Genomic DNA, 13,560 nt, shown 5'->3' on the forward strand with positions numbered 1-13,560 from the left:
ACTCGAATAAAAGAATTATAACCTCCCCCATTCCTCTCTGATCGAACACAAAGAGCACAGGCTCTGCAGTCATTCAGATGTGGATTCAAACCCCAGTTCTGCCACTGACTGACCTTCTCACGGGGTAAGCGTTGTGACAGATGACATCAGAAGCTCCGGATGTTCCTGCCCTTACCCCTAACTGACTGCTGGACAAATACTATGACACCCACTAGATTATTTGCTCTGCCAAAATGTTCTAGAAAAAACATTTATTCCTGGGAGTAGTTTAGAGTACTATTGAAAAACTAAGGCATTTAAATTCATTGCTATATTTTGAAATTTGCTTGCATGATTTCTATATGCATGAATTATCACTTGGGAAGGCAAATATCAAAGTTTAGATTTCAGTAGAACCTTATTTAGATAGGTTACAAGTGCAAACAGGATACGCTGCTTCTATTCTGTTTGTTAAACAACTAAAGACAAATGATTGTTTCCATTCGGCTCCTTCGAAGAAAAAGGGAAAAAAAACAAGAGTAAACCTGTAGGGATCATGAATGAAAGCCACAAACACACTAAACAGAACGCCGTAATCAAACATGTTCACAATGGACGCAGAGAGAGATGCACGGAAAGAACAGACCCTGAAGAAAAGTATTCTGCAAGGAAAAATGAGGTTAACAGTTAAAAAAAAAAGGTGGAGGAGGAAAAAGAAACAGAGAGACATTCCTAGTCAAGTACAAACTTAAGGGAAAAAAAATAAGTATAATAAGGTTTGTGGAAAAACACATACATTTTAAATTCATATACAACAGATCAGTAATATGTCAGTATTCCGAAGGATATACTATGAACAAAGCCTCTGTTTTATATGCTTTTATTAATATATAAATTATGCATCTATATGGCTCTTCAAGTTTTATGAAAATATCAACATACATTTATATAAAACATATATTTAAGACATAGGCTTTTGTTCATAATATAGCCCTAGTATACCGATCGGTATCACTCTAAAACTTTTTGTTTATAAACACTACCGCATTAGAGTTGAATTTTGCCACTATAAACAATGTCATTCGATTAGCCCCACATGGTCATCAGTCAGTACCCGAATGTTGTAAAGTATTACTTGAGAGAGAGAAAAATTGATTAACAAATATTCCTAACTATTCACTGGGAAAAGAACTGGTCATCAAAATTCTGAGGAGGACATATGGCTTGAAAAGAAACATTTAATGGAACACAAGATGGGGCTAAAAAGGTCAAAAATTTTAACCTAAAATTCTCATCTCACAATTGGTGGACACTGAAAAAAATACTGCAACCCTTTACTTTTCACGTATTTCTTCTTTATTTCCTTCTTATGCAGGACCGCCTCCCTCAACATAACTCAACTGAACGATGTTACCTGTAACATTATCTAGGATACCGTGTGTCTCTTCATTTATTCACATTCAAAAGCTATTAACATGGTTCTTAGACTCGAGACCTATGCTACACGCTCCAGGAGATGCACAATTGTTTCCTGAAGTCCACTAGCTTACACTGATACAGGGCTGTAAGGTGAATACTTAAATCACAGTAATACAAAATGTCTGAAATCTGAAGTTTCAGAATGTGACACAAGGACTTGGAGTAGGTTTTTTTAAAACTACAATAGAAAAAAAAAAATCTCAAGTTGTAAGTTTTATCTTATGGTTACTAAAAGTCTCTGCTTTTATGACGTGAAAGTCACTCAGTCGTGTCCGACTATTTGCAATGCCATGGACTATACGGTCCATGTCATTCTCCTGGCCAGAATACTGCAGTGGGTAGCTGTTTCCTTCTCCAGGGGATCTTCCCAACCCAGGGATTGAACCCGGGTCTCCCGCATTGTAGGCAGATTCTTTACTGTCTGAGCCACAAGAGAAGCTGCTTCTATAGCTGGTGATTATTTTAGGCAAACACGTATTCTTCAATGAGATGAAGAGTCGTGAATATACTCTTAATGGAATGCTTGAGAAAACACAGTGGAATCCCTTTATAATATGGATTTTGCAGAAACAGAATTTAAATTTCTAAATCTCCATAATTTCAACTTTTATTTTAGTCTTAATGTAGAGCCAAGACAGAAACAGAGAAAGAAAAAAAAAAAAAAAGGCCCTCCTAACAACTCTAAGAAACCAAAATAAAGTCCAGGGATGGCGGGTAGAAGGGGGAAACTAGATGATATATGCTATATAGTTTTGGAACTGAAAGGCTCCAGGAAGATTCCATGATTATTAAAATAAGTAATTATATCCACTAAAGATATCATTATGAGTACTGCAAAAGTCATGTCCTTATGGTTTAAAATTTACAGGAAGACTCTTTATCCTTGACCAAAATTCCTATTTCCTTTACTGTGGGAAAACCTTACCCAATACTATTTTCCTGTCACTCTATATTTTCCAGCCCATTGTTTTCTTCACCCCACCTTCAGTATTTACCAAAGTTAAAAATTAAAAAAGTCAACTCGTCATATGTTTATAAAATAGTTTGCTCTGAAGGACTTTCTATTACAAACATAAAACAGGAAGACGGACACCACTGCTGAATTTAAGAGTAAATACTATATGAAACTAAATTCAGAGCACGAAAACTAACTTCACAAGAGTGCACTTTACCTTGGTTTCAAAATCTAAGACTTTATCATCTGATGTAAGCCATGAATCAACACCAGGTTTGTTGGAAAACCTTTAGAGCAAAAACATACAACAAAAATGAGTGAGTTCATTTCTTTAAACGAAAAAAATTTTAAAAAAAAGCAAGATTGGCTATCTATGTAGTAAACAATGTTTCTCAATTAAAATTTGGCCTGTTTTAAAACATTTTTTTTAAACGATATTTTGATGTGGACCATTTTTAAAGTCTTTATTGAATTTCTTGCCATGTTGCTTCTGTTTTATGTTTTGGCTTTTTGACCCCAAGGCATGTGGGATCTCAGCTCCACCGACCAGAGATTGAACCCACACCACCTGCATTGGAAGGAGAAGTCTTATTAACCATCTTAATCACTGCACCCCCAGAGAAGTCTCCAAAACAGATTTTAGTTACCTATTTCTGCTTCCATCTCTCCCAGCCTAGGACATATCTAGATAAGACTCATTCTTAGTTTCCATAACAAAGACTGACAGCCAATATATTGGCAGAGCCTGAAAATAGTATGTTTTCACCAAGTCCTAACAGCTGAATTGAAAATCTAATTGATGGACTGACATAACTTTTGTTTGCCCAAAGTGGAATAAACCTGATGACTTAAAGCAGGAGGATATGCTGCTCCTTCTCCATTGTCTGTCCCTGGTTCAGAGACTATTCTGCGTCCATCAAGAATGGCAGTCTTGGTCCTTCAGCAGGGAAATCACTTATGGAGAAGGCCCCATTCCTCCCCTTTACTGTAGAGGGAGTACAGGAGTTCCCCGCAATGTCTGAAACTTAAAATGGACACAAGTCAAAGAACTAATTTATATGTTTCACTGATATGCTGCACGGGTACTTCTCAGTCTCTGCTGAGGGACACGAGCGTGGATGTTGCAGCCAGGCAGGCCAGCTGCCAAATCACAGGTCAACTCATTTTAACCATGGAATCATGGGTCAATTCATCAACCTCCCCGAACCACAGTTGCCTAATTAAGTAAAAGTAGGACACAGTTACTTTCCAAAGCTGCTCTGATGACTCTATGAGGTCATAAATGTTAAGCACATAATGCAGTCTCTAACCCAGGGTAGAACACTCAGCAAACATCAGCTTCTTTTCTCTGCGTGTTCTCTTAGTAACACATGCAATTTTTAAAAATCTGTCAAATCCTACCTGCTTAAAGAGTCTTCTTCAGAACGCTTATCCACTATTAAAGAAAAAAGTAAGACACATTTTAAATCAACAAAAGAAACATACAGACCATTAAAACCTCAAGACTGATGTTGTGTTTAAAAGTATTCCTTTAGGACCACACCTGGAGCCCACACTAGAGGGAATCCTGATTGTACTACACTCATGGGCCATGAATGCCTAAGAACCATTCCTCTCCTTTACAGTCATCAAATGTAGAACCGAAAAACAGAGGACAGACCTGCTGTGGACAATGACCATAACCCTAACCAAACTCCAGGAGACGGACAGAAAATGACACGACACCATTAGAATCAGCACTGTCAGCTGACAAGGGCACACGTGAACAGCACAGTGTTTCTGGACTCCCATTCCCTGAGCAGAGAACAGAGCCTGCAGGTGTCTTGCTGGGACATGACACAAATTCTCTGGCTCCTCAGTTCGGGATGAAAACGCCCTATCACAAGGAAGCCTGGTCTACAGGCGCTGAACTTCAGAGCGTGGTAAAACACAGGAAACAAAGTCTTCCTGGCCCTCTTTCCGAATGTCATGCAGCTCACCCGGCTCTTCCGTCCATTCGATTCCCCAGGCAAGAATACTGGCGTGGGTTGCCGCTTCCTTCTCCAGGGGATCTTCCCGATCCAGGGATCAAACCAGTATCTCAGGCACTGGCAGGCAGATTCTTTGCTACTGAGCCCCCTGGGAAGCGCCCTTTGAATAGACAGAGGTCTACGAAGTTGAAAGGTGTTCTCAGACACCTCGTACAATGTGCTGGATGCCACATCGAGCGGACATAGTGGTGTTTTTGCTGATGTGAAGTGTTTGCACTCTTTTACTAGAATCTGCAGAGTCCCAAGTTGATCTATTTGAAAATCTATTATGATACTCTTTTAAATAACGGCAACAGAACATGTTGTTCTTACAAAACTATACTATCATGACAGCTATCCAACACACAGAAGAAAACATCTGGGTCTAATAAAGTCAACCTATTTCACTCTTTCTGGATCTGTGAGGAATAAAGTTGGTAACAGAGACCTTGTTGGAACAACAGGCAAAATAACCGGTGCTTCTCAACTAGGCATTGCTTTTCTGATCTGTAGTATTGGAAGGTATCTTTCGAAAGTAATCTCTTCCTGCTACGCTGCACACTGGCTCAGCATGGCAGTTCTTATTGTTTATCATTTCTTATCCTACCAGGAAGGGATTGTTGAGTGAGGTTCCCAGTTTAAACTATGGTAACTTTTTTAGTGAGACTAATCACTAAACAGTAACTAATAACTACTCATTCACTAAATGCAAACTATTTATAAAAATTAAAGTTCCACTTTTATAAGAAGTCCAATTTGCTAAAATATGATTATAGACGAACTATATATCATACTAACAACCACTTTTTCTCATTTACACCAAAATCTAACACAGGATTTTAGGGGCCGTGATTAAAAACATGGAATTCTTTCCAGACAATACTGTCTCTGATGTTAAATTACCTACAATTAACTTCTTTAACAATTCTGAATACTAGACTATTAAGAAATTAATTTAAAAATAAAACACACATGCAGTTTACACTAATTTTATCATAGTTCTTTCATTATTGAAACTTCCTCACTCCTACTTTATCTATGGTAGAATCATCAAGAGTAATTCATTATTATCAGATGACGTACCTGGGTTGCTCTTTTCGGGAGGAGTTTTAGGCCTCTTTTCTTTATATTCAGAGATGAGTTTGCAAATGCTATGTGTTAAAAATGTGATAAATAATATTTTAACACTAATATGAAAAACAACTACCAAATATATGTTAAATTCTTAGATTATTTCAGATAGACAATGTCAGCGATAATGTCAAAACTACAACTGTGCCCTACATTTCACGTTTCTAAGTTCTACAGCGTTTCACTCAGCATGGATTTAGAGGAGGAAGGAAAGGCAGAGGCAGCAGTCGTGCACTGAGGGCGATACAGCTCAGTGGATTCACTGGCTTTGGCTTGGCGCACGAACACCCTTTCAGACTCGCAAAGCCCCGCTCTGCAACCAGCTGCTCTGTGTTCCTGGAGAAGCTGCTTCTCTCGAGTTCAGAGTCTTCCTCTGCACAACCAGGATCCTACTGCCTTATTTCACAAGGGGATTAAGAGGACTGAATGAGGCAATATATCCCCAAATGCTTGCAGAGACAGCCAAAGAATGGAATAATTTGTTCTTGAACTTTATTGCTAGAACTACTTTGAAATCCCAAACAAAACCAATGTCTGTTTTCTTCCATGTTTAGCATTCAAGGGTTGCAGGAAACTGTGACTAATTACAGTGACTAGTTGTTCTTTGTGGTTTGTTGTTAAGGGAATCTCAGCCCTTATATAATTGGTACCTAAATTTATTTATAAGATATGAACTCACTACACTAGAGAACATAATTATCCCCCCTTATTGCAGCTAATTACACCAAGCGCAGAAAACGAATCACAATCAAGACCTGGCCTGGACCACTACTCACCCTTCTCCACCTACTCAAACTCTCAACCAGCAGATCTTTCTGACAGTGATGCTTAATCTCCATGTGCATCTCCGATTCACGTGGAAGACATAACCCTACTCTTACAGTGGATGCTGGCAAGTCCTAGGCAGGGCTTACCTCTCTAAATTCCTCCCTGAACTAACTTACGTGAGATTTAAGGATTTCTGGTGAATGGGGCAGACTCAGAAAACATTTACGGTTGAGGCAGATAAATCCTTTGGAAGATTTTCATTATTACAGGAAACAGATCCCAGGAGGGGGCCAACTGTAACTATGGAATCTCAGGCAAGCTGACACCCACTACTCTGGGAAGGATGACGGGGAACCTATGACCTAAGGAAAGGTGCCCCCACAGGATAGAAGCTGCCTGCACCAAACAGACAACTCTCACTGGTCATGGAACAAGTCACAGTTAAAATTCTTTTTGGCTGCAGTTTAGTGAGAACTGGCATTTTAATGTGAACACTTACATTTTAAAACCACTAATAACAGCATATTCTTCTGCGGTCCGTCCAAAGACATCTTGAGAAAAGATGTCAGCACCTCGCTGAAGGAGAAGACTGACTACATCCATACATTCATAATTGACAGCAAGCATGAGGGCGGTTCTAAAACAACAGAGAGATGACGTCACCCTCAGGAAGTTAACTTCCAGAAACAGCTCATTTGATACGCTTTACCAAGTCAACATCTTGCCCTTCCATGAAGAGCGGACCATTTACATGTTCAAGTGTACACATCCTTGTAAATTACTTCCAAGGCTAAAATGAAGGGATGGAAAAGAAGCCTCCTGTCCCACTGGGATGGCACGTAGCAGCACTTAACTATTTCAAAAGTCCCCGATGAGGACTCCCCTGGTGGACTAGGGGCTACGACTCCAGGCTCCCAATGCAGGGGGCCCAGGTTCCATCCCTGGACAGGGAACTTCATCCCACATGCCATAACTGAGAGTTCCCACAGCTAAGACCCCACGCAGTCTAATAAATAAATGCTTTTAAAAAATAATAACAAAGTCCTTGATGGACGAGAAACTATGCTGAGGTCGCTTATCTGAGGCAGGTGAGTATTTAAGGGGACGAATCCCCCGTTTCCTCCTTAGTCTGATATATTATACTTCAAAGTCAGCTAGAGGTTGGGTTAAGCAAAGGCTATTTGCAGGCTTAAAACAAAAATATTAACAATAATGGAAATCAAAATAGTCACCGTGGCACTTAATGATGTTGACACGCATGTGCTCTTCACTAAAGGAAATACTATATATACACACAGCCACTTTTGAAGGATGCGTTACTATTTGCCTTTTTGTATCAGGAAACTTATTTGCTGATGATGAGTTATGTGCACAAGGTCATAACCCTAACAGGTAGGAAAGCTAGGAGTTGAACCCAGTCTGAATCTAAAGCCCATCATTTTCATCTGCATCATCCACCTCTGACTTATCTTTGTTAAAGGAACGGTTTATCCAATTAAACCTATCATTCTTCCTTCTACATTCATTGAAAATGAAAACATCAAAATGTACTAGAGATGAAAAAGGATAAAAACTGATGAGCCCACAGTATCTGGGGACAGTGATTACTAATCACTGTTTTGTTGCTGTTTAGTCACTAAACTGTGAAGGACTCTTCTGCAATCTAATGACATCAGTATTTTTCAAAGAAAGTAACTGAGAGCAAAGAGTCACCCCAAAAGACAAAATCAAGTCCTTTATGTTGAGTATGCATCTTTTAAGGAAAAACAGATACGAAGTAGAGGTTTAACAATCATTATAAAAGAATTAAGAAATTCGATACTGTCATAAGGTAAACTAAAAAGCAGAATCCGTATTTTATAAAGCTAACGAAACTAGTATGAAATCCCTCAGCTACTCCAAGATCAACCAGAAACAGGAACAGGTTGCATACGACATCACTCAATATTAAAAAGGAATATGAATCCTGCTATATATTTCTGCTACATAGTTTTTCACGATTCCCAGTCAGAATAATTGATTTTCTACCTAACTGAGGAAGTGTTGATCACAAATGAAACCTCTTATTAATTTAATCTTGATGTTAGCACCAGAGAACAGCACTAAGGTTTTTAAAAAGAAAAAGAACAACTGTACCTTTTCATCTTATCAACCGCATGTATATCTGCTTCTTTCTTTACTAAAAATTCCACTATTTGCTGTTTCCTTTCCCTTATGCCAAGTAAGAGTGGTGTGAGGTCATCCTGTAAAACGGGAAAAACCATTTCTAATGTACACAGTTAACCTATTTCTAAGCTGAACTGAAAATCATGCAACAGATTCTCTGACCTTAAACATACAATTCAGAAAGTAAATAAAAGGGAGCCCTTCCTCCTCATCCCCCGGGGCGCCTTCTATCTCCTCGAGATGCTCCTCCTCCTGGCCTTCCATGGGGGTCCAGGGGCTAAGACTTGAGCTCCCAAGGCAGGGGGTCCAGGTTCCATCCCGGGGCAAGGAACTAAATCCCACGTGCCGAAACTAAAGATCCCATGTGCCACAACTAGACCCAGTGCAGCCAAATACGTCTTTTGAAAAAATAAATAATGAGATGCTCCTCCTCTACCTCTTCCAAAGATGAACCACAGAGTCATTCTCAAAAATCACTTTCAACATTTACTGGTTCCAAGGATCTTTCCTTCTCTCATAGTATTTATCAGGGATATTGTAGTATTTACTTGCTCTATTACTAGTCTCAACACTCCTCCAGAGAGAATCAATTAGCTACTGAATCAACTGCATATTTTAGGAGCAATGCTGAGGCAGGAATATATAATATTACCTGTAGCATGCATAACCTGTCCAAGGATGACCAAGAGTAACCTCATGAGGTTTACAGACATTACAATGGGAATATTATCCTCTACATGAACATGCAAAGAGACAAGTGGTTTTGGTTTGTTTTCTTCCAAAACACCAACTGTGGGCACCGTGTTTTTCGGCTTTCTCAGCAAAGTCTCCTGAAATTTAATCTTACTCGTTCTCCCTCGCTTGTTCCTTCCCCCGCCCTTAAAGTTAAACTGAGGGGTCATCATTAGTTAGATGCCGTTCTGACGCAGAACAACACCGCTTATCTTCAAAGGCCTTTCTTGAGGACTCTCATGTGATTACCTCCAGACCTCCATGAGGAAGCTGCCTTAATCCCAGAGTTCTGGTCTCTGTCTTGCTTTACTGCTCTTCATTAAAGATTACGAGGTGAGCTACCAATAAACACGCACTCGGCGTTTTCTTGGGGAGTTGCTCTTCCGTGACCTCTCCCTGCGCGCTCTCATAATCCTCTGTGTTTGGGAGACTCATTCAGTGTGAAACTGCCACAACCAACTTAAAAATTCTAATTTGAAAAATTCAATCCCATCCTTAAGAGATTCTTTTAAAATATGAAATCCATTATAGATTAACTAGACTGTCTTTAAAACCTTGAAAAAGTTATCAAAATAAACTATAAAACAAGAATTGGAAACTCAAATGCTTATGGAGGGAAAGCTGGTGACCTGAGTAAGTGAAAAAGCCAGGTGAGGCTGGCAAACCAGCGAACACACGCCCCGTACAGAAGGGGAGGCCGCCACATGCAGACCAAACAGTAGAATGGGCTCGGGGGGACCAGATTTAGTTCTCTGAGAAGCCTGAGATGCAGACCTCTGCATGAGATTGCTAAATTTTCAATGCTGACTCAGTTTGTGGAGGTAGGTAAGCGAAACATATCCAAGGACCACATTTGGTCTGCAGCCCACTTGTGGTTTTACGTTCTGCTGTTTCCAAACAGGTGGGTATAAAGCAAATATTTCTATGTGAAAGCTTTCCTTTCCTTAGTGTCATGTGTTTCACAAGAGAAGTGGGTGTCAATATGTAATAAAAGTTGCTCTGGACTCATAATTCTGTTAAAATAAATTTAAAAAACAAGACTCGAAATTCCCACTTGAAGAATGTTTCCACTGCTTGCTAAAACTACAATCTATTTCTAGAATTCGCCCAGATTATTAACCAAATGGATAATGAGTTCCTAAGACTGCTGAAACTAAATGATGAAAACAATCCCCATCTGTACTAACTTCATGGGTTTTGATCTTTAAAGCTATCATCTTGCTTATGCCAGGGCTCAGCAAATCTAACAGACACACTGCAAGAGTCTGTCCTGCTGACACCAAATGAAGGCTCGTGAATTACTGTTACTGCAGTCAGGAAACTGCAGTTTGGTAACAAACATCTGTTGACCTAATGACCTGGTTGATAACAGAAGGTGCAAAAGTCTTAAAGGGTCAGACTCCAGATGAAGTAACTTCGCCATGACCAAATCTCTAAAGACTCTTGGCGTGGTTGGAAGGAAAAGGAGCTATATCATTCAAGCCAATAGACATTGCGAAAAATATTCCTTTTAACTTCTCAATCACAGAGGCAGAGGAAAAAGTCAGGCTAATATTGTTGCAAAGAAGGGAGCTGATGGAAGTAGCTGGCACTGATCAAACTCCAACTCTTCTATAGATTACTTATTTTTGAGATAGGTGCACTTAGAAATTATACTTAATCACTCCACAGTTCTTCACCAAGGATCGTATCAGAATCTCATGGAAATATTTCTAAAGACACACGTCCAGGCCTTCCTCGATTTATTCCATCAAAACCTTCAGGGAACAGCCTGGGCTGATAAATTTTTTATAAGCTTTCCTAAGTGATTGTGGGTTTCACCAGCACAATCTAGCTGAGAATTAGCGCAGCAAACATTCCAGTCTCATCTCTCACCCACATGGCCAATTCCTTCTCTTACTTGAGGATTTGAAGAAAAAAGAACATGTAAGAGGTAAGAGTCATCAAAACTGCATTAAATTTTCCTGGGTAAACAGTGGTAGAACAGGGACTAATAAACACAAAAGGCAACCTGATCTCATTGTTTATAAACCCCTTACTTTCTATCAAGACCTAGATTGAGAGCAGACTCAACCGAGACTCTTATCTAACTGGGTGTTTCTGCCAGAATAGGATAATATTTCTGTTAAATACCTGTTCTTCTCTCTTCTTTCCAACGTAATCACTACCTTTTCACTGCTGATCTGATTTCGGCAGTCTTCCTAAAACTGATACCTAGGCAAGTCTCCAATTCACTCAATCTCTTTCTCAAAATAACAACTATTATCCCTGACACTGAAAAGCACCTTACCAAAATATATAAACCGAAGGGGGAAAAAAAACAAAAACCAAAACCTCAGGACTTCTGTGGTGGTCCAGTGGCTGGGTCTCAGTGCTCACAGTGTAGGGGGTCTGGGTTCCATCCCTGGTAGGGAACTAGATCCTGCACGCTGAAACTAAGACCTAGCACAGCCAAATAAATATTAAAATAAATAAATTTTTTAAAAAATTGGCTAAGTTAAAAAAAAACACAAAACCCTCTTCTTGGCATATCCCAACTGCCAAAATTCCACCTTGATCTCCATTTTTCACCTGCTTGCTCCTTTGCCTCTCCTTTTAGCCTCTGAAGCCTTGAGCAATGAGAGAGAAATCACTTTTATATAAGTCATTCTTTCATAAAATTGGAATGTGTTAACAGCAGCAAGATTTCTATGATGTTGTCAAATGCTTGTTTGAGTTTTAAGACAAATTCTATTTCCAAGGCAAATTTTGCTTTACTGTTATTTTAGACTAATTAGAAAAAAAAAAATTTTTTTTCAGTAAGGGAAAAATACTTGGAAAAAGTTTTACCTTCAACAAGTGCAGTGTTGTCACAAATATCTGCCATAAACACACAAAAAACGCTTTACTCTCTAATGCTTCTTGAGCAATATCGTGTTTTCAAGTGACATCTTAGACAATCAAGTGCTTTCAAAATATTTTCACTCGGGGAAGGCTGGAGCTTCCAAACAATGAAAACTGAGCCCACCTGTGAGAGTGGGGGCGCTCTCTCTGCAGCTCCTGGCGGGGCTGCAGCCGCAGGAGAAAGAGCAGGAGGGGCAGCTTCACCATCACCAGCTCCCCTCACTCAGCTGCAACCCCGCCGAGCAGCCCCCCAGGGCTGAGCATGGGAGACCCGAGGTGTGTCCCTGGCGAACCAAGTGGTCACCAGCACAAGTGTCCGCCCCTCGCTGGGTGTCACACGTGACCTGAGCCATTGACCGGATCTCAGAACCGGGGTCCTGGAGGGCTCAGGGCTGCAGGCCTGCTGTCTCCCCAGCCCACTTGCGCCGCCCCAGCTTCCCCTGCTGGGCGCTGGGTCTCCTTCCTCCCACCCCCATCCCTACCCCAGCAGCTGCGCCCATTCCCTGAGCCCCTGGAAGCAGCCACCCACCACGTCACTGCACCCCCCCCAGGCCTTCATTTTTTGTAGGACTTGAGCCTACAACCCACCCTGATTTTCCTGTGGGAAAATCTTCCTTCGGGGCTAGAAGGGTGGCTGAGAGAGAGAGCTTGGCCCTTTCTGTGGGCTCTGACGTTTTCCACCCACCCCTGACTTGGCTTTGGAGTTGTTTCCATGGTAACAGGGCCTGCTGGACACTACTCAGTCTACCTATTTACATACTGTTATCAATAAAACACATCTAGTTTAAAAAAATGCTTTGCAAATATTTGGTCAATAAAGTTAGTTGAGCTATACCTGGTTCCTGGCTTCTATATTGGCGTCATAGGAAAACAGCTTTGCTGCGAGTGAGACATTCTGGAAAAGGACAGCATAGTGGAGGGCGGTGTTGCCATAGACGTCCACGACATTCGGGTCGGCACCATGCTCCAGCAGAAGAGTCGCACACTCCTCCTCTTGGCATTCTACGGCCTGTCAGTGTTGTGCCAAGAAAGAGAGTGTAAATTCTAGGAATTCAAAGTAGACAGTCCACAAGCTTCACCAGTTCCCTATATTTCAATGACATAAATTCATTCTTAGTCTCAGTAGTTAAATCTTTACATCCCCCTCACGGGGATATGGTTCGCTGCCCCATACCTTCATCAGCGCGGTCTTGTTTTCAGCGTCACAGAGGTTCAGCAGGCATTTTCTCTCCAGGAGGAAAGCTACCACCCCTGCATGGCCGCAGGCACAGGCCAAGTGGAGCGCCGTCCTACGAGAGCAAGAGCAGTTTTCAGGAAACTGCCGTGTAACTGTTCCAAAACAAACAACTGTTCACGTGATTGAAAACACTCAGCAGCATGGTACTCCCTTCCCTCTAAACAAAGATTTCGTTTTCTTCTGGAGAAAGAGCAGCAAATATTAGCTTTAGCTCCCCTTAC

General features: G+C 40.7%; 1 protein-coding gene across 21 annotated transcripts in view; it reads right to left on the reverse strand.

Moving 5' to 3' along the window:
* Positions 1–13,560, reverse strand: part of LOC148775483 (ankyrin repeat domain-containing protein 26-like) — a 131,835-nt gene that overhangs the window by 110,948 nt on the left and 7,327 nt on the right. For 20 of the 21 annotated variants that reach the window (XM_088844212.1, XM_088844213.1, XM_088844224.1 and 17 more), the window contains exons 2-8: positions 13,277–13,391; positions 12,938–13,111; positions 8,458–8,564; positions 6,821–6,958; positions 5,506–5,573; positions 3,815–3,848; positions 2,631–2,700 (exon numbers count right to left, since the gene is read on the reverse strand). In XM_088844212.1, coding sequence (XP_088700338.1) covers positions 2,631–2,700; positions 3,815–3,848; positions 5,506–5,573; positions 6,821–6,958; positions 8,458–8,564; positions 12,938–13,111; positions 13,277–13,391 — 706 coding nt within the window. Of the gene's footprint in view, positions 1–2,630; positions 2,701–3,814; positions 3,849–5,505; positions 5,574–6,820; positions 6,959–8,457; positions 8,565–12,937; positions 13,112–13,276; positions 13,392–13,560 lie in introns of those variants that run through there. The other variant, XM_088844226.1, reaches the window with a different exon arrangement.

Source organism: Moschus berezovskii, chromosome 15, assembly GCF_049115385.1.
Source record: "Moschus berezovskii isolate FMDL1 chromosome 15, NW_MosBer_1.0, whole genome shotgun sequence".
Lineage (NCBI taxonomy): Eukaryota > Metazoa > Chordata > Mammalia > Artiodactyla > Moschidae > Moschus > Moschus berezovskii.